The 18,659-nt window shown below is 45.1% G+C and overlaps 1 protein-coding gene across 1 annotated transcript in view; it reads left to right on the forward strand.

Annotated features, from left to right (window-relative positions):
* Positions 1 to 18,659, forward strand: part of SLC29A4 (solute carrier family 29 member 4) — an 88,421-nt gene that overhangs the window by 59,324 nt on the left and 10,438 nt on the right. Inside the window, exon 9 of the mRNA XM_082260902.1 lies at positions 18,350 to 18,590. Coding sequence (XP_082117028.1) covers positions 18,350 to 18,590 — 241 coding nt within the window. The remainder of the gene's footprint in view (positions 1 to 18,349; positions 18,591 to 18,659) is intronic.

An 18,659-nucleotide genomic window follows, 5' to 3' on the forward strand; every position in this document is an offset into this window, starting at 1 on the left:
GTTCAGGAAATCGTTCGGTCTGGCTACAAGATCTGAGTTTCTCTCTCGGCCGGAGAGCAGATTTTTTCCCTCAAATCTTCAACTGTCTCCAGAGCGTTTGCAGGATCTGCACCTGGCGGTGCGGGACCTGCGGGCTCAGGGAGTGGTGGTTCCGGTGCCTTATCGGGACAGATTTCGGGGGTTCTATTCCAATCTGTTCACCGTGCCCAGGAAGGAGGGCAAGGTACGTCCAATTCTGGACTTGAAAGCTCTGAACCGCTTTGTGCGGGTTCGCAAGTTCCGCATGGAATCCCTGCGGTCGGTGGTGGCTGCCCTGGTTCCGGGGGAGTTCATGGCCTCCATCGACTTGAAGGATGCGTACCTTCACATCCCGATTTTCGAGGGTCACCAGAGGTCCCTTTGATTCGCCATTGCGGAGGATCACTACCAATTTGTGGCGTTACCTTTTGGTCTCGCTTCGGCTCCACGGGTATTCACCAAGGTGCTTGCACCGGTTCTGGCTTTGTTGAGAGCCCAGGGCATCTCTGTCCTGGGGTATCTGGACGACATTCTGGTTCGGTCTGCGACCAGCCAGGGTCTGGTGAAGGACCTGTCCGTCACGACGCAGACTCTTCAGGAGTTTGGTTGGACGATAAATTTTCCAAAATCGACGCTGTGTCCGTCGGTTCGTCTTCCCTACCTGGGAATGATCCTGGACTCGGTCCAGGCGAAGGTCTTCCTACCGGACGACAAACTCAGGACTCTTCAGGAGGAAGTCAGGTCCCTCCGGGACGTTCCGTGCTCGTCCCTCCGGACGTGCATGCGGAGCCTGGGATTGATGGTCTCGGCCTTTGAGGCGATTCCCTTCGCCCAGTTTCACACGCGGGGTCTCCAAGCGGAGATCCTGTCCAGGTGGGACAGGCGACCGCAATCTCTGGAACTCCAGATTTCATTGAGTCATCGTACCAGAAGGGATCTTCTGTGGTGGCTCCAGTCCCCGACGGTGTCGGGGGGCAAGTCTTTTCGTCCTCTCTCATGGACGGTGATCACCACGGATGCCAGCCTGTCGGGCTGGGGTGGTGTTCTGGGCGTTCTGTCCGAATCGTTGAATTTCCTTAACATTTCCATGGATAGGCCAATGTACCACTGCTTTAATCTTTTCAGGATCCATGCTTACTCCATCTGGAGAAATAATGTACCCCAGAAACTGGATCTGGGTTTGTTCAAACTCACATTTCTCCAATTTGATGAAAAGTTGATTCTGCCTTAATCTTTCCAAGACAGTGCAAACATGCTTGCGATGCTCCTCCAGGTTATCAGAAAAAACGAGAATGTCATCCAGATAAGCAATTACACACTGGTCCAACAGATCTCGAAAAACATTGTTGATGAAGTGTTGAAAAGTTTTCATGAGCCTGTAATCAATGCATGGACGTGAGGTGAAGTCTTTCTTTTCAACAAAGAACACGGCTGCTCCTGCAGGAGATGTTAAGTGTCTAATAAACCCCTTCTCTAAATTTTCATCAAGCCACTCCCTGAGCACCTTTAATTCAGGTTCTGACAGATTTAAAAAGGAAGTTCTCAAAATGTCTGCTTTCTTTCTCCTAATGGAAATGGATTTCTTAATAGCATCTACCTGCATTGGCTCAGGAGTGTTGGAATTCAGAGAAACTTTGAAATCCTGCTGAACAAATGGAGTAGCAGAGAAACACATGCCTCCCTTACTTCCAAACATTCCCAGCCTCTCCTTCCTCATTTCAGGAAGTCTGTGATCAATTCGGATACATAATTGGGTGAAGGCATCAAGATCATTAGGAGTCTCAACTCTAGCAAGCTCATCCTTTACCTGTTCAGAAAGCCCTTGGCAGAACTAGCTTTTTTGCGTTGCAGGGTTCCAAGTAGTATCTGTGACTCAACATCTGATTTCTGCTGTGTACTCAGCGACAGAGCGTTTACCCTGCCTCAGCTTTGCTTCGGCAGTAGCACAGCGGTTGGGATTATCAAAAACCTTATTCATTGCGGTCAAAAAAGTCTGGAGATCATTCAAAGTGGCACTGTCTTGTTTTATATATGGGGAGGCCCAAGCTAGAACTTCTCCAGTCAGAAGTTCGAGAATAAAGGTTACCTACCTTTTCTCAGAAGGAAATGCAGCAGGGTGCGTTTGGAAATATAAACGACACTGATTTAGGAAACCTTTGTAATGATGGCGGTCTCCATTAAACTTAGATGGTAGAGACTGAGGTATGTATTAGTATCAACTCGGTCCAGTAGTTGTCTCTGCAGAGTATGAATCTCCTCCTGTTGCCTTTCCACTATACTTTCTAGTTTAGCAACTTCTTCTTGGTAGGTAACACTGAATTCTTGCAGCTCAGCAATTTGCTGCCTAAGAGGAGTCCCAACGCTTGCTATAGCGGCCTTCATGTTTGGGCCAGAATATTCTGTCATGATCTGGGGTCAGTCTCGAAGACCAGTTGCTATAGCAGTGGAAGCTCACACAGGAACCAGCAGGATAGGAACACAGGCAGGTCACCCTGGCAGATGACGCAAGCTCACCGGAGGTGCGTAATCTAAGTACTACCCGGTGTTCACCAGAGCTCCTGTTGTAGATGGGTTTTGCTGCCTGTTGGCACCAGGTCTCGGCAAGCCAGGGTCCAGTAGCAGATAAAGCAGGTAGGGATCAAGCAGAAACGTAGTCGATGAACCACCAAATGTCGGTAACGAATAGTTGCAGGTTGGGATTAAGCAGAAGCGTAGTCGAGGAGCTGTCACGGAACCATGAACCAGATGTACAACAACAGATAAGTGAAAATAAGAAGGCTTTATTGAAAATCAAGCTGTAAAGCAAAAGTCCAAACGGATGGCAAAACCGAAGCAGAGTCCTTGCGAAGCCAGAGGTCAGGAGCCAGGAGGGTAGTCAGAAGAAGCCGGGATCAGGAACCAGCAGGGTAGTCAGACGAAGCCAGGATCAGGAACCAGCAGGGTAGTCAGACGAAGCCAGGATCAGGAACCAGCAGGGTAAACAGACGAAGCCAGGATCAGTAACCAGAAGCAGCAGCAGTCTTAGAAGCATGTGAACACAGGAGGACCAAGCAGGGAACTGAAGCCACAGACCTCCTATATATATGAGCTAGGCATCCAGCTCCTCCCAGTGGGAAGGAGGAGCCGCAGGGTGGGAGGCTACAAGAAACCCAGAAACCAAGATGGCCGCCAGCACATGTCAAACGAAGGAGAGCAGCAAGAAGGTAAGACCATGACAGTACCTCCCCCTCAAGGGCCCCTCCTCCGCGGAGTAAAGAACGGTTTCTGAGGGAAGCGTGCGTGGAAGGCTCGGAGCAAGGCAGGAGCATGGACATCTGCGGAGGGAACCCAGGAACGCTCCTCTGGACCATAACCACGCCAATGAACCAAAAACTGCACCCGACCGCGGACCAGGCGTGAGTCCAGGATATTGCTCACCTCATACTCCTCACGATTGCCCACTCGGACCGGACGAGGCCGAGGAACCGAGGAAGTGAAACGATTACACACCAGTGGCTTCAACAGGGAGACATGAAACACGTTGGAGATTCGCATGCCAGGAGGAAGCGCAAGGGCATAGGCTACCGGGTTTACCCTGCGAAGCACTCGGAAGGGACCAACAAAGCGAGGCGCCAGCTTGGGAGTGGGCACTCGAAGGTTGAGGTTGCGGGTGGACAACCATACACGGTCTCCGGCCTGGTAGGAAGGAGCAGGCGCTCGTCTGCGATCAGCCTGGAATCTCTGGCGCTGCGCAGAGACCTCAAGGGACCTCTGGATCTGTACCCAAGAAGCACGTAGGACGGAAAGGTGATCCTCCACAGCCGGAATATCCTGGGGAGAGAATACCTCCGGTAACACGGCAGGTTGGAACCCATAGTTGGCCATGAAGGGAGACGTCCCAGAGGAAGAGTTCACCGCCGTGTTCCTGGCAAACTCAGCCCAAGGCAGGAGGTCAACCCAATTGTCTTGGTGATCGGAGACATAGCAACAAAGGAATTGCTCCAAGGCCTGATTGGATCGTTCTGCGGCCCCATTGGACTGAGGGTGGTAGGCCGAGGAGAAGGAGAGATGAATCCCCAACTGGGAGCAAAAGGCACGCCAGAACCTGGACACAAACTGACTCCCCCGATCCGACACAATCTCCTTGGGCAAACCGTGCAACCGGAAGACCTCCCTGGCAAAAATCGTGGCCAACTCCTGTGCAGAGGGTAACTTCTTGAGAGGAACACAGTGGCACATTTTGGAAAACCGATCCACAATCATGAGAATGACCGTATGGCCTCGGGATGCAGGGAGGTCCACAATGAAATCCATCCCCAGGTGTGACCATGGGCGCTTCCCGGTGGCTATGGGTTGCAGAAGGCCCAACGGAAGGTGCCGAGGAGACTTACTCTGGGCACAAACGGAGCATGCCGCTACATATGCGGCGATGTCGGAACGTAGGGAAGGCCACCAGAACAGACGTGAAACAGCCCAGGACAGCTGATTCTTTCCAGGATGCCCTGCGGTCTTGCAGTTATGGTAGGTTCGCAACAACCGAGTGCGCAACTCCTCAGGCACAAAACATCTGCCGTTGGGTCTCCCAGAGGGAGCACCAGATTGAGCCGCCAAAATCTGCTCACCCAGGGGAGAGGTCAGGCTGGTGCGAATGGCGGCCAGGATCTGATTCGGAGGTATGACCGAAGTCGGAATCGACTCCTCCCTGGACAGGTCGGAGTACTGCCGTGATAAGGCATCCGCCCTGATGTTCTTGGAACCGGGTAGGTAGGAGACCACGTAATTAAAACGTGACAAGAACAGAGCCCATCTGGCCTGACGTGGTGTCAATCTCTTGGCCTCAGAGAGGTAGGTCAGATTCTTGTGGTCCGTCAGGATGAGGACCGGAACCACCGAACCCTTGAGCAAGTGCCTCCATTCTTTAAGAGCCTGCACGATGGCCAATAACTCCCTGTCACCAATCTGGTAGTTGCACTCCGCGGAAGACAGTTTTCGGGAGTAAAACCCACAAGGAAGCAGAGGACCCTCTGGTGTTCTACGCTGAGACAGAAGGGCGCCTACTCCCGTCTCAGACGCGTCCACCTCGAGGACAAAGGGCAACCCAGGGTTGGGATGCGACAGAATCGGAGCTGACACAAAGGCGGACTTTAGAGCCTCAAAAGCTCGGATGGCCTCGGGCGGCCAGACTTGGGAATTACTGCCCTTCCTGGTCAGATCCGTGAGAGGCTTGGCTAGCATGGAAAAGTCCCTGATGAACTTCCGATAATAATTGGCGAAGCCCAAAAAGCGCTGCAGGGAGCGAAGACCACTGGGCTGGGGCCACTGTAAGACAGCCGAAACTTTCTCAGGATCCATGGAGAACCCCTCAGCGGAAATGATGTAACCTAAGAAGGTTACCTGGGATCGGTGAAATTCGCATTTCTCAAGCTTACCGAACAGCTTGTTCTCTCGTAACCGTTGCAACACTCGTTTGACATCCAGAATGTGGGTCTCCATGGACTCAGAATATACCAAGATGTCATCCAAATAGACCACCACACACTGCTGCAACAGGTCACGGAAAACATCGTTGATGAATTCCTGAAAGACTGCGGGCGCATTGCACAACCCAAAGGGCATAACCAAGGATTCATAATGACCGGTCCTGGTGTTAAACGCGGTCTTCCACTCATCGCCCGCCTTGATCCTTACGAGGTTATATGCCGCCCTCAGGTCGAGTTTGGTAAAGACCGTGGCCCCTTTAAGGCGATCGAACAGCTCGGAAATCAAGGGTATCGGGTAAGCGTTCTTGATCGTGATGCGATTGAGACCCCTGTAATCGATGCAAGGCCTCAACTCACCGCCCTTCTTTTTCACAAAGAAAAATCCAGCCCCTGCCGGGGACGAGGATTTGCGAATGTGTCCGCGTGAAAGCGCCTCCCTCACGTACTCCTCCATGGCCTCATTCTCCGCTACCGACAGTGGATAGAATTTGCCACGAGGAGGAACGGCACCAGATTGTAACTCGATGGCACAATCGTATGGGCGGTGCGGAGGTAGGGCAACCGCGCGCACTTTATCGAATACATCCCGGTACTCCTCGTATTCAGGGGGCAACAGAGAGTCCAAGGAAGTACACAGCAACTTGACAGGCCCATGGATGCAACTAGCCCCACACTGCGGTGACCACGAGAGGATCTCGGCCGATCTCCAATCGAAAATCGGATTATGCTTCTGGAGCCAGGGGTACCCCAAGACCACCGAGTAGTGTGGAGACGAAATAACCTGGAAGCAGGCCGACTCTCTGTGGACGGCACCAATGGCTAACCCCACTGGAAGGGTCTCATGAGTCACGTGTGGCGGCAGAAGGGGTCTGCCGTCTATCGCCTCAAGAGCCAGAGGAGAACCTCGAGCCTGCAGAGGAATGGAATTGGCGGCAGCGAACACACTATCAATGAACAAACCACCAGCACCAGAGTCCACCAACGCCTGGGTCGTCACCGAGCCCCCGACCCAGGAGAGGACAACAGTGATCAGTGGTTTGTCAACACGGGAAACCGGGGACGAGGAGACTCCACCCAAGATCTGCCCCCGACAGGATCTCAGGTGTGAGCGTTTCCCGGACGGTTCGGACATGCCAACCGAAAATGCCCACCGAGACCACAGTACATGCATCGGCCCTCGCGTCTCCGGAGTACCCTCTCCCCCTCGGACAGGCGAGCAAACCCCAGCTGCATGGGTTCACCCCCAGACAAGTCATCCCCAGGAGGCGTGGGAGGAGAGGGAGGCACGGGTGGGACAACAAAGGTAGGCGCCAATCTGTTAGGAGGCCTCCGCAGACTCTCCTTAAAGGAAGGTCTCTCCCTGAGTCTGGTGTCAATCAAAATCAGGAAAGAAATAAGAGACTCGAGCTCCACTGGTAGGTCCTTAGCTGCAACCTCATCCTTCAAGGCATCCGAGAGACCATGAGAGAAAGCAGCGACCAGAGCCTCATTATTCCAGCCCACCTCTGCTGCCAGGGTACGAAACTCAATGGCGTATTCAGCTACAGATCGTGAACCCTGTCTGATGGACATAAGGAGCAGAGGCAGCACGAGCCGGCACATTGAATACCTTCCGAAGAGAAGCAACAAAACCGGAAAACTCGGCAACCACCGGATTGTTGTTCTCCCATAAAGGGCTGGCCCAGGCCAAGGCCTTGTCCGAGAGCAGCGAGATTAAGAAGCCCACCTTTGATCTCTCAGTAGGAAAGGCATGTGGCAGCAACTCGAAATAAATGCCCACCTGGTTAAGGAAACCTCGGCACTGAGTTGGCTCTCCCCCAAAGCGCTGTGGAAGGGGGGCAGAACCGGACATACCCCGAAACACCGCAGGCGCAACAACAGGTGTCGGGGTAGACTCTGGCGCAACAACCGGAGCGGCAGTAGGAGCGGGCCCAGGAGCGACAACCGACCCATCGGCAACGGGAGCGAAATGAACCGTGCGTTCAAGCAGGGTTTGCAACGCCACGGCAAACTGACCCAACAGGTGATCCTGCTGATCAAGTCTGGCAACCAGCGAGGGTAGTGAGGATGGCCCTGTACGGTCAGAATTCATGGCCTGTGGTACCGTGCGTTCAAGCAGGGTTTGCAACGCCACGGCGAACCGACCCAACAGGTGATCCTGCTGATCAAGTCTGGCAACCAGCGTGGGTAGCGAGGATGGCCCTGTACCGTCAGAATTCATGGCTTGGTCCTAATGTCACGGAACCATGAACCAGACGTACAACAACAGATAAGTGAAAATAAGAAGGCTTTATTGAAAATCAAGCTGTAAAGCAAAAGTCCAAACGGATGGCAAAACCGAAGCAGAGTCCTTGCGAAGCCAGAGGTCAGGAGCCAGGAGGGTAGTCAGAAGAAGCCGGGATCAGGAACCAGCAGGGTAGTCAGACGAAGCCAGGATCAGGAACCAGCAGGGTAGTCAGACGAAGCCAGGATCAGGAACCAGCAGGGTAAACAGACGAAGCCAGGATCAGGAACCAGAAGCAGCAGCAGTCTTAGAAGCATGTGAACACAGGAGGACCAAGCAGGGAACTGAAGCCACAGACCTCCTATATATATGAGCTAGGCATCCAGCTCCTCCCAGTGGGAAGGAGGAGCCGCAGGGTGGGAGGCTACAAGAAACCCAGAAACCAAGATGGCCGCCAGCACATGTCAAACGAAGGAGAGCAGCAAGAAGGTAAGACCATGACAGGAGCAAGCCAAATGTCGGTAACGAATGGTAGTGAAGATACGGATGGTAGCAGCAGAGACAAAAGCGAGATATTGGCTGGAGAAGGCAAAATATTCTAGCAACCAGGAAGTGCAGAGACATGGCTTAAATCAGGAAGTTCATGGGAGGAGCAGAGAGTTCAAGAATCAAGGCAAATAAGATTCACAGCAGGATCATTCAAGGAATTGTCCAGAGAACTTTCCATCATTCCAGGTGGCTCAGCAAGCAGAAACATTGCTAGACACAGCAGAGGTCCCAGGTTCAAGTACAGGTCCTAACTCAAGGAGACCTGTTGCACCGGACGACACAACAATAATGAACTGCACTTCTGTGATCCATAGTCATCCATACAGTCAGAAAAGCTTTGGCTATACCTTTCCTTTTAAAGAATCTGGAAATATCTGTGCACAAGGCTGAAAAACAGTATTGGATGCCCACTGTATTATGGCCCTCAGATAAAATTATTTTAGCAACCATGGGCACTGTGTTGTGTGGAATAAAGAGGAGAGGGACCTTCCGGGTTGTTATCAGCGCATATTTCAAAAGCCTACGTCTCTGATGGTATGGGGGTGCAATAGTGTCTATGGAATGGGCGGCTTGCACATCTGGAAAGGCACCATCAATGCTGAAAGATATATCCAGGTTTTAGAGCAGCATATGCTCACCAATCAAAACTTTTTGGCGTATCTTGAAACAAAAAATACAACAAAGAAGACCCAGGAGAATCCTATATCAAGCCATAATGGGACAACATTCCTCTCCCAAAACTCCAGCAACTGGTTTCCTCAGTTCCACTACACCTTGCTATAGATGGTCCTGTCCCAACTTGTGTTGCTGCCATCAATTTCAAAATTACCTTTTTTTTTTCTTAAAATGTCAGTTTAAACATCTGATATGGTTTCTATTTTCTCTTGTGAACTAAATATGGGTTAGGGGATTTGCAGATCATTGCATTTTGTTTTTATTTAGATTTTACACAGCATCCCAACTTTTTTGGAATTGGGGTTTGCATACTTTTCTACTGTTTGCACAAAAATATTTTTTTTTTAATATTTTTTGGGCCATTTTATAGTTCGTCAGGTTGAAAAAAGACACAAGTCTATCTAGCTTAACCAATAAAAAACAAAAAAGAAAACACAACCAAAAGATCCCATTTCACAATCCTATACCCACAGTTGATCCAGAGGAAGGCGAAAACCCCCAGCAAAACGCGATCCAATTTGCTACAGCAGGGGAAAAAATGTCTTCCTGATCCCCTGAGAGGCGATCAGATATTCCCTGGATCAACTTTACCTATAAATATTAGTACCTAGTTTTATCATGTACACCTAGGAAAGAATCCAGACCTTTTTTTAAAGCAATCTACTGAGCTGGCCAGAACCACCTCTGGAGGGAGTCTATTCCACATTTTCACAGCTCTTACTGTGAAAAAAAGTTTCCGTATTTGGAGACAAAATCTCTTTTCCTCTAGATGTAAAGAGTGCCCCCTTGTCCTCTGTGATGACCTTAAAGTGAATAACTCAACACCAAGTTCACTTTATGGATCCCTTATGTATTTATACATGTTGATCATTACCCCCCTAATCTCCTCTTCTCAAGAGAGAATACAGTTCCCCTAAACTTCCCTTATAGCTGAGCTCCTCCATGCCTCTTTCTCCAGTTCCCCGATATCCTTTTTGAGAACTGGTGATTTTGATCATTTTTTTGTTGTATAGGAGAGGATGAAAGTTAATTCATGTTGGTTGGATAGAACATGGGACATCTGTTTACAACAGCTGATAGCTCTGCAGTTGTGATAGGTCCTGTGGGGGTGGAAAAGTAATGGCAGTCTGCTGTGGTTAGCTTGTCAGCTTGGCCAATGCTCATTCTTTTTGACTATCTGTTTAGAGCATGTTGCTAATAGGAAGAACAAAGCACTCTTGGGTCATCGGAATGTCCTACCCTTTAAATAACATCTGCCCACTGACACAAGACATTTAGGCAGTCACATGAGCATTATTTTCCTCATGGTTATGCCCACATTATGTCCACAAAGAAGTCTCTTTTAGCCCACTGGAACTGCTTGCCTGTGAAAATGTAATTAAACTGCAGACCTTGAAATATTTCTTTTGAAGTAGGAACAGAAAAAGCATAAATCTGGAGTGGGTCTTAAATATAGAGACTAAGCTAGAAGCATAAGAGAGAAACAGATTGAGACAGGGAGATTGAATATACGATTGCTGGGATTGAAGCTAAATTACTAAATTAACCTACCAGACATCTGAATATTGTAGTACTCTAGTAATCTTTGGCTTTATACTGAGTTCAAAGAGTAAATCTCCATTGAACATTGTATGATTCACCAGTGTGGAATTATTGTTTCAATATCTTCAGTACTCTTGCCTCTGAGAACAGGACCTGTTATAATTTTCAAGGAACTGTAGACTCTGCACTGACATACAGTGACCTGGTACCATCACACATCATCTTACTGAAGCTAAATTATTAGCTCTTATTTTAAGAGAAAAAAAAAAGAAATCAAAGTTAACGTTACACAGCCTAATGACTCACAGGCCTCTGTGTGCCAACCGATTCACTGGCAAAGTAGCTAGGCCTCTGATGACCTAAAGGCCGAACAGTAGACAATATACCTGAATATCATATTCATCATCCCAAACAGGCAGAACTGCTGAATAAAAAACAAAAAACAGAAGGGAAGTAATAACACATACTGAGCAATCTGTGTTTAACGTAGAATATATTCTTAAGTGCACCCTGATCATTTATATTGACTCCTGCTAGCCCTTCAAATTTTTATTGAGTGACCAGGTCCCTCAGGACCAAAAATGGCTTAGAATTGAATCCATCTTGTGGAAGAAAAAAGGGAGAAATCAAAAGGGGGGGGGGGAGTAGTATAGAGAAAAAAGAAAAGGTGAGAAAAAAAAGAGATAAGGTTAAGGGTTTGATGGGTTAAGGCTTTTAATGGCTGTCGCCACTTCTGCTTCCGTGAATTCCCGCTCCATTATCTCTGCATGTTCATCTGTAACCCGAGGAAGGGGAAGATTTTGGAAAGCGGGTTAGGCTGACCATATAGCTTAGAGTAAAAGTTGAAGAACTCCCTCACTATCAACTGGGGGCTCTGCAACCGATGGCCATTACTTAACCACAGCTTGGGGAGGGCTGGGGAATAAAGACGTGGGGAGAGCTTTTATGCTAACAAAGTGTGTGGTTTGTCCCCTAGGGTATATTAACAGTTCCTGGAGCATCGGTGTATTTTTCGGCCTTTGTGTACAGTAGTTAAACTAACATTAAGTGCCATCCTTGCTGTGTCTATCTTATGTCTAATGCCAACATTGGGATTTTTTTTCTGTTCCCTTAGTAGCTCACGTACCTCCCCTTCCTGTTGACTGATGATCATTTCCCTCTCCCGTTTTGCTCTGGAAGCTATTTGAATTAGTTTGCCCCGAATCGTCACCTTATATGCTGCCCAGTTAACTGTGGGAGATGTTGTCTGCGAAATACTGGCGTTGGGAATTTTATACCTTTCTGAATACTTCAGTGTCATTTATTAATGAGGCATTGAGAAGCCACGCCGCAGGCCAGCTTTCTTCCACAGCTCTGAGACCGTCATCTCAGCTGGTGAGTGGTCTGACCATGGTGTTACCAATATCTGGGCTTTTGTTATGAACATGAGAAGGGGAGACAGGGTAAATAAATGGTCTATACGGGAGTATGCTTTGTGAACATGTGAGTAATGCGTGTTTTCTCTCTTAGTGGGGTGGTTGTCTCTCCAGATGTCAGTGAGACCATAGGAGTGTAGTAAGCACGCCAATTTGGTGCTCTGTTTGGGAGTGTGTTTTAATGCAGTTTTAAGGGTTTTTTAAATTGATCAGTTGCTGTCTCCCCCAAAAATGATATGACCCGTTGCGTGAGGCATCAACACACCTAGTATTTCCCGAAAGAAGGTTGTCCAACGTTGGGGGCATATTACAATGTACCTGCCCTCCTTATCACGTATTATCTCGGAGAGATCTCCGAGAAAAAAGAGCACTAGCATAGTGTAGTACCTAATGTCACTTTATTAATAAAAATCATAAGTTGCACTTACGAAATCCATATGTAAAACTCGTCCATCAATATAAAATTAATGTATACAAGGTCCACTGCATTCTTTCGGGACTTACCTCCATGCTCCGAGCTTGAAAAACGTAGCCAACCAATAAGAGGATAACAAGGAGGATAATTGCCCTCTCTTTTTATTTGGGCAGTTAGTTAAATAATAAGTGGCATATTTTGAATGTAAGTAATTAGGGGATGAAGCCTGAGAGAAATGGGTCTCCTGCAACAGTAGGACGTCTAGCCCTAATGTGTGATAGTAATGGAAAGCGGATGTACGTTTGGTAGGTATATTATGGAATAGAATTCAGTAGTGGTTTCAGCGATCACTGATTTTGGATGGTTAATTGGGAGATATCAGCGAATATTTGGATTGGATCCAATAGGGAGATTTCCTGCCTAGTTCGAGCTACCATCATAATCTTCTCTTTAATCCTTTAGAAATGGGGTTTGAAAATGATATCTCGGGAAAGGCCATCCGATCTTGAAGCTGTCAAGGCCCAATGAAAATGGTCCATGTAACGGAACCGCGACCCACACTGTGTTTGTGGGCTTCCGTCAGTATATGGCTTCCTTCAATCTTGAACATAGATATCAGATTTTCTAGCCGCCCCCATACAAAGATAGCCGACAACTTAGGTTGTATAAGTTTTGGAACATTCTGCTTTATTGAACAACGCACACAGTTTATATACAGCATGGACATCCCTCTCCTGATCAGATTACCACACACAGGTCAGGGGTTGCCTGATTACATTATCATATGCAGATGAAATTGTATACAGAAATAGAATTAACCTGAACTATTTATCTAGCCATCTGGACAGAAACAATATGTGAGTTTATTAACATTTAACAAGGGGACAGACAGGCTTAACAGAATACACATCACACCTCAATACACAGACAATAAGAAAAGCCTGCCAGTGACAAATTGTCTGTCTCTGACATTGAAGTGCAATACACATTATCATAAGTGTAAACACAGAACCCATTTGAAGTAATCCAATCCATATTCTCAGTGTCCATTAAGTATCTGTCTTTCACTCCCAGTGACGGTGAGTACCATCACAGTCCAGTTCCAAGTGATGTGGAGATATGTCAGGTATCAGAACCTTCATTAAGGCATGAAGTGTGGGCTCCAGGACTGTTTCAGGGAGGCCTCGGACCCTAAAGTTATAGCGGTGGGATCTATTCTCAAGATCCTCTATCTTTGCCTGAGCTTGTTCCAGTTGATCCTGTAATGTGGTAATCAGATTGTAGTTCTGGTTCACTTGTTTCACAGTGCCGTCAACTTTAGATTCAATAGAATCCAATCTCTCTCTTATATTCTGGAAATCTCCTTTTATGTCAGTGGTTATAATGGCACATGCTTTAGAAAGTTGCTGTTGCAGTAAAGTGGAGAATCTTGCAATTATCAGTGTCCCCAGAATATGGTACTGACTGTATTGGGGGTGAGACTTTGATAACACCCTGGTAGGTGGGGCGAAACGCGTCAACGCACTTCCGGTTATGGCAGAACCAATTACTTCACTTCCTGGAGTCCGTGGAATGCACGCCGGTGGCGTTCCCGGAAGATTTCCTGTATCAGTCCGCGGGACTGTTTGTTCTTTCCTTTATGCGAGCCTTTTATTACACTTTGTAAGTACAACATAAAGGGGAAATAAAATTATTTTATGCGGAACTTCATTATATGGATTATCTATTTTCTTTGAGCTTCCCAGAGAAAATTATATTCAAGGGTCCTAAGGTGGTCATGTGAATGAGTTCCCCTGGTGACTCCTATTCAAGTCCTTTTGACCCTCTTTGAGGGTCCATCGCTTCCGGTGAGTAGGGTTCCCAGAGGGCAGTGAGACACTCTTCGCACCGTTTGGAGCATCACAGCACTTTGGCTAGTGGCACTTCAAGCTCTTTTATTATATTTGATTCACTTTTTTTTACTTTTTTCAGCACTTTATTGCAAATATTGCACATTATATTGGATCAATTCTAGCACCATTGCACTTGTTTGGTAATGCACCAATCATTCTGTATTGATGCATTAGTGCACTTTGTGTTTTATTAATTATATATGTTTACAAATTGCACTAATCAGTATTTATTGAAGCACTTGTGCACTTTGTGTTCTATCAATAACACACATATATGTTCACATATACAGTACATCCAATTTTTTGTAACACTGATTTATATATTTGTGAGTTTTTTTGCAAGTGCTATCTTTTTGCTTATGACGTAGGGGTACGTCGGTCGTGAGCCTAGTTCTGGGGGGCGAGTGTGCCCTGCCGAGAGAGAACGGTCAGCTGTTGTAAACACAGCTGACTGTTCTTCTCTCTGAAATGATCACAGAGCGCCTGTGATCCTTCTACTGTATATAGGATCACAGGTCTCTATGGTAATTTCAAAAGCCCAACCCCCCACAGTTAGTAAACACACCCCTAGGCTTACATTTAACCCCTTTATCACCAGCTAGGTTAACCCCTTCCCTGACAGTGTCATTATTACAGTAACAGTGCATATTTTTAGCACTGATTACTGTAGTAATGTCACTGGTCCCCCCAAAAGTGTCAAAAAGGTCCAATCTGTCCGCCGCAATGTCGCTGTCCCGCTAAAAATTGCATATAGCTGCCATTACTAGTAAAAAATTAATTTTAAAAAATGACATAAATCGTTCCCCTAGTTTGTAGACACGATAACGTTTGTGCAAACCAATCAAAATACGCTTATTGCGATTTTTTTTTTTACCAAAAATATGTAGCAAAATACAAATTGGTCTAAAAGGATAAAAAAATTGGGGGGGGGGGAATGTTATATAGCAGCATGTGAAAAATATATTTTTTTTTTTTTCAGAATTGTCGCTCCTTTTTTTGGTTATAGCGCAAAAAAATAAAAATTGCACAGGTGATCAAGTACCACCAAAAGAAAGCTCTATTTGTAGGGAAAAAAAGGACATCGATTTTATTTCGGTACAGTCTCGCACGACTGCGTAATTTTCCGTTAAAATAACGCAGTGCCGAATCGCAAAAAATGGCCTGGTCATTAAGGGGGAAAATCCTTTCCGGTCCAGAACTGGTTAAGTGACTTTGAGGTTTACATGAATGAAACAATATCCTTCAAAAAGATTGTGGTATTGAAGGTGTCAGACTGTTAGCAACAGTACATGCTAATTTAAGTAAAAAAAGCAGACTGCAATGGCAGAAATAAGACAAGTACTGTTTTATGTCAAATCAAAGAAGTGAGAGGATCTGAAGGATGAAACAGCAGATAGAAAAGACCATAAGATAACAAGAAGGTAAAATAAGATGAGCAAAAAATTAGTATTGCATACATAAATAACTAATTCCTCTTTCCCCTCTCACTTCCCTATTTTATTGAAGAACCCTGGTCTCCTGTAATTAGCTAATTCCACTCTGCCCACTGCTTTCAGTCTCAGTCGTCTGTCTACAAGCTTTGTTACGTTCTTCTCTTCCATATCATTAATTTATTTCTTTGATCTTTGCTTTTTCTTCATTCTGCATTTCTTTCAGAGTTCTTCTTCCTAAACTTATACCATGTCTGAGCCCCCAAGACACTGGCTTCCCATGTTCTCAACTGTTGATTACGATACTTAGATGCATATTTTTTTTTATGTGTCCTTTTCGGTTTCCCCCTGAGCAAATAATATATGTTCAAACCCACAGTCATTGACGGTTACTGGGCCATATATAGCCATCTACCCATCAACTTTGTTCAGACCTATAATCACGGCATCTGGCAAAGGGATGGCTTCTGTCTTCAACTAGTTTTAGAGCTCTGAGAATGTGTGCAACCAAATACAGAGAGCTGCAAAGAAAGTTGAAAAATACAAAACTGTGAAAAGTATTGTTCTCATTTGTTAAAGGGAGCTGAATGATCAGGATTATTACTGATGATGGCATGGTATTTATTTATTTTTCTTTTTTTAATTAATTGAATTAATGGTAATTTAATTAATTTTCACATAGAAGCAGTCCTCCTGTTTAGCTAATAAAGTACTTACTTTTTTTTACAATTTATTTCTGACAACCCCTTGTTTTTTAGCATATGTAAGTGAAACGGTGTGTTACAAAGGGTGCCTCCGAGGCCAAATGTTCACCAATCCCCCAAATTGGTGTTCCATATTATATAAGTAAAATGTTCCAAATTTATGATGTATTATACAATTATCTTGCATAAACTGACCCTTTGTTGTTGCTGAATCAATTTAATAGCTACTCATTTCGTGCGCATACAACACTTGTATATTATCCCTGACACAGCTATAGACTGGTAATTGGTATATACTGTTTTCTCACCTTTTAGTTTATATTGACAAAAATGAGTCTTTCCTAGTTCTGTGGCATCTCTTCCTCTTTACATACTCACTGAAATTACACCGGATCACACCAAAAGTAGTGCACGCACAACTTTTCAAAAATGCACTGCACCGGATTGCTTGGTACTGCGGGTCAACATTCAGTCAGGTGCAGGCAGATGCAGTGTATCTGCGATGTTGTTAGGAATATATTGACACCTGCAACAGATTGCACACCCTGTGTAGAGAAATGATCCGCACACCGGTAGTTAAAAAAATTTAGTTAAAAAAGTTAAAAAATCTTCATCTTTATTCAAGAACTACAGAACACAACTGCTGATAAGATCAGTTGACGCGTGTCAGCCTATAAGGCCTTAGTCATAACTTAAAGGCTGAAACGCGTCAACTAGTCTTATCAGCAGTTGTGTTCTGTGATTCCTAAATAAAGATGAAGATTTTTTAAGAGCAACTACCGGTGTGCGGATCATCTTTCTACATATGTACTCAGTTAAACGGCTGTGGATCTTGCACCCGGGAGCTCGTTTATTGGTGAGCTGTATGGGTAGTAGCATTGCTCCTTCTGTTTGCATTGCACACCCTGTGCATTTTGAACGCCGTTCAGAAAACATGCACGGAAGGTTTCCTATACCCCGTTCCAGTGTGAACAAGCCCTAAAAGTTAAATAATTGAAATAATTGTAATAAGTTACCAAATGAGTAACATAAAATACAATAAAATATATAAGATGAAAAGAAACTGAAAATATAAAAGTATTCATAATTCATATGGTATATTAAATAATTTTGTACCGCAAGCTTATTAAATGCATGTCTGTTTTGAAACATACATTTCTATCAATGTTAAAGGACAAGGTGATTGTAATAAAAACAAAGAAAGTGCAGGATATATAATACAACAAACAGCATAAAAAAGGCAGAAATTGTAAATAGCAGGATAACACTGATATTTTGACTATGTATGTTGAAGATAAAATCAGATATTTCATTTTATTAACTCTTTTAATTGGCGATCCTATCAGTATATAGTGTGTATAGTACTATATTAATTTATATGATAAGCTGAAGGTCGTGTAAACTCTTGTCTCTAATAGCATAGTTTAACATAATTATATTGTATATCTAAAGTAGATATTTTAAAGTATTCGCATTAGTATGTTACATGTTACAGTAGTAACAGAATACAAAACAAACAATCAAGATACTGTTGAAGAATATATTCTCTCTATGAATCATATCCCTGTACTAATCTCTGGCAATGAAAATGTTTTCCATTTCATCTAATCCAGTGACCCCAAAATTGGGGTTACTTACAATGCAATTATATTTTTTTATTATAATTCCTAATTGACACACATGGAGCACCAAAGGAAAAGCTGGCATGAGAATGTAAACTCATAAAGAAATACGTGTCTCTGGATTATGGCACAAATACAAATTTTGCATTTCTTTTGTGTGCCAGCAAGAGGTATAACATGTAACTCCAAACGATGAATGAAAAACTAGATAGCCCGAGTGTTTAATGCAGCAATTATAATCACCCAAATAAGGTAATTTAGCTTATTCAGTTTTTAATGTTTTTCAGTACAATTACAGTATTTACCAGTGTAGATACGATTCATCACTACCCATACAGTATATACAGGATAAGCAATAAATGCTAAAGATTAAATACCTCTCTTTGTTTTTTTTTCCTTTCTAGATACTGGCAGCTGTGCCATACAACTGGAGTGGTGTTAATCTCCTTATATGTTCTAGCACTCGTGCCGTATTTATTCCTCTTTTTATAATGTGTGTGTACCCAAGTGGGAAGCCAACCTTTAGTCACCCTGCCTGGCCATGCATCTTTTCCCTGCTTATGGGAATCACCAATGGGTATTTTGGAAGTGTACCTATGATACTAGCATCAGGAAAGGTGGTGCCAGAACAAAGAGAGCTAGCAGGTATGAATTTGTTTTATTTAACCTATGGGAGCTTAGATGCTGTTCTATTGAAAATGCAAATGTAAACCA

Source organism: Pelophylax lessonae, assembly GCF_965119305.1.
Source record: "Pelophylax lessonae genome assembly, chromosome: 6".
NCBI lineage: Eukaryota > Metazoa > Chordata > Amphibia > Anura > Ranidae > Pelophylax > Pelophylax lessonae.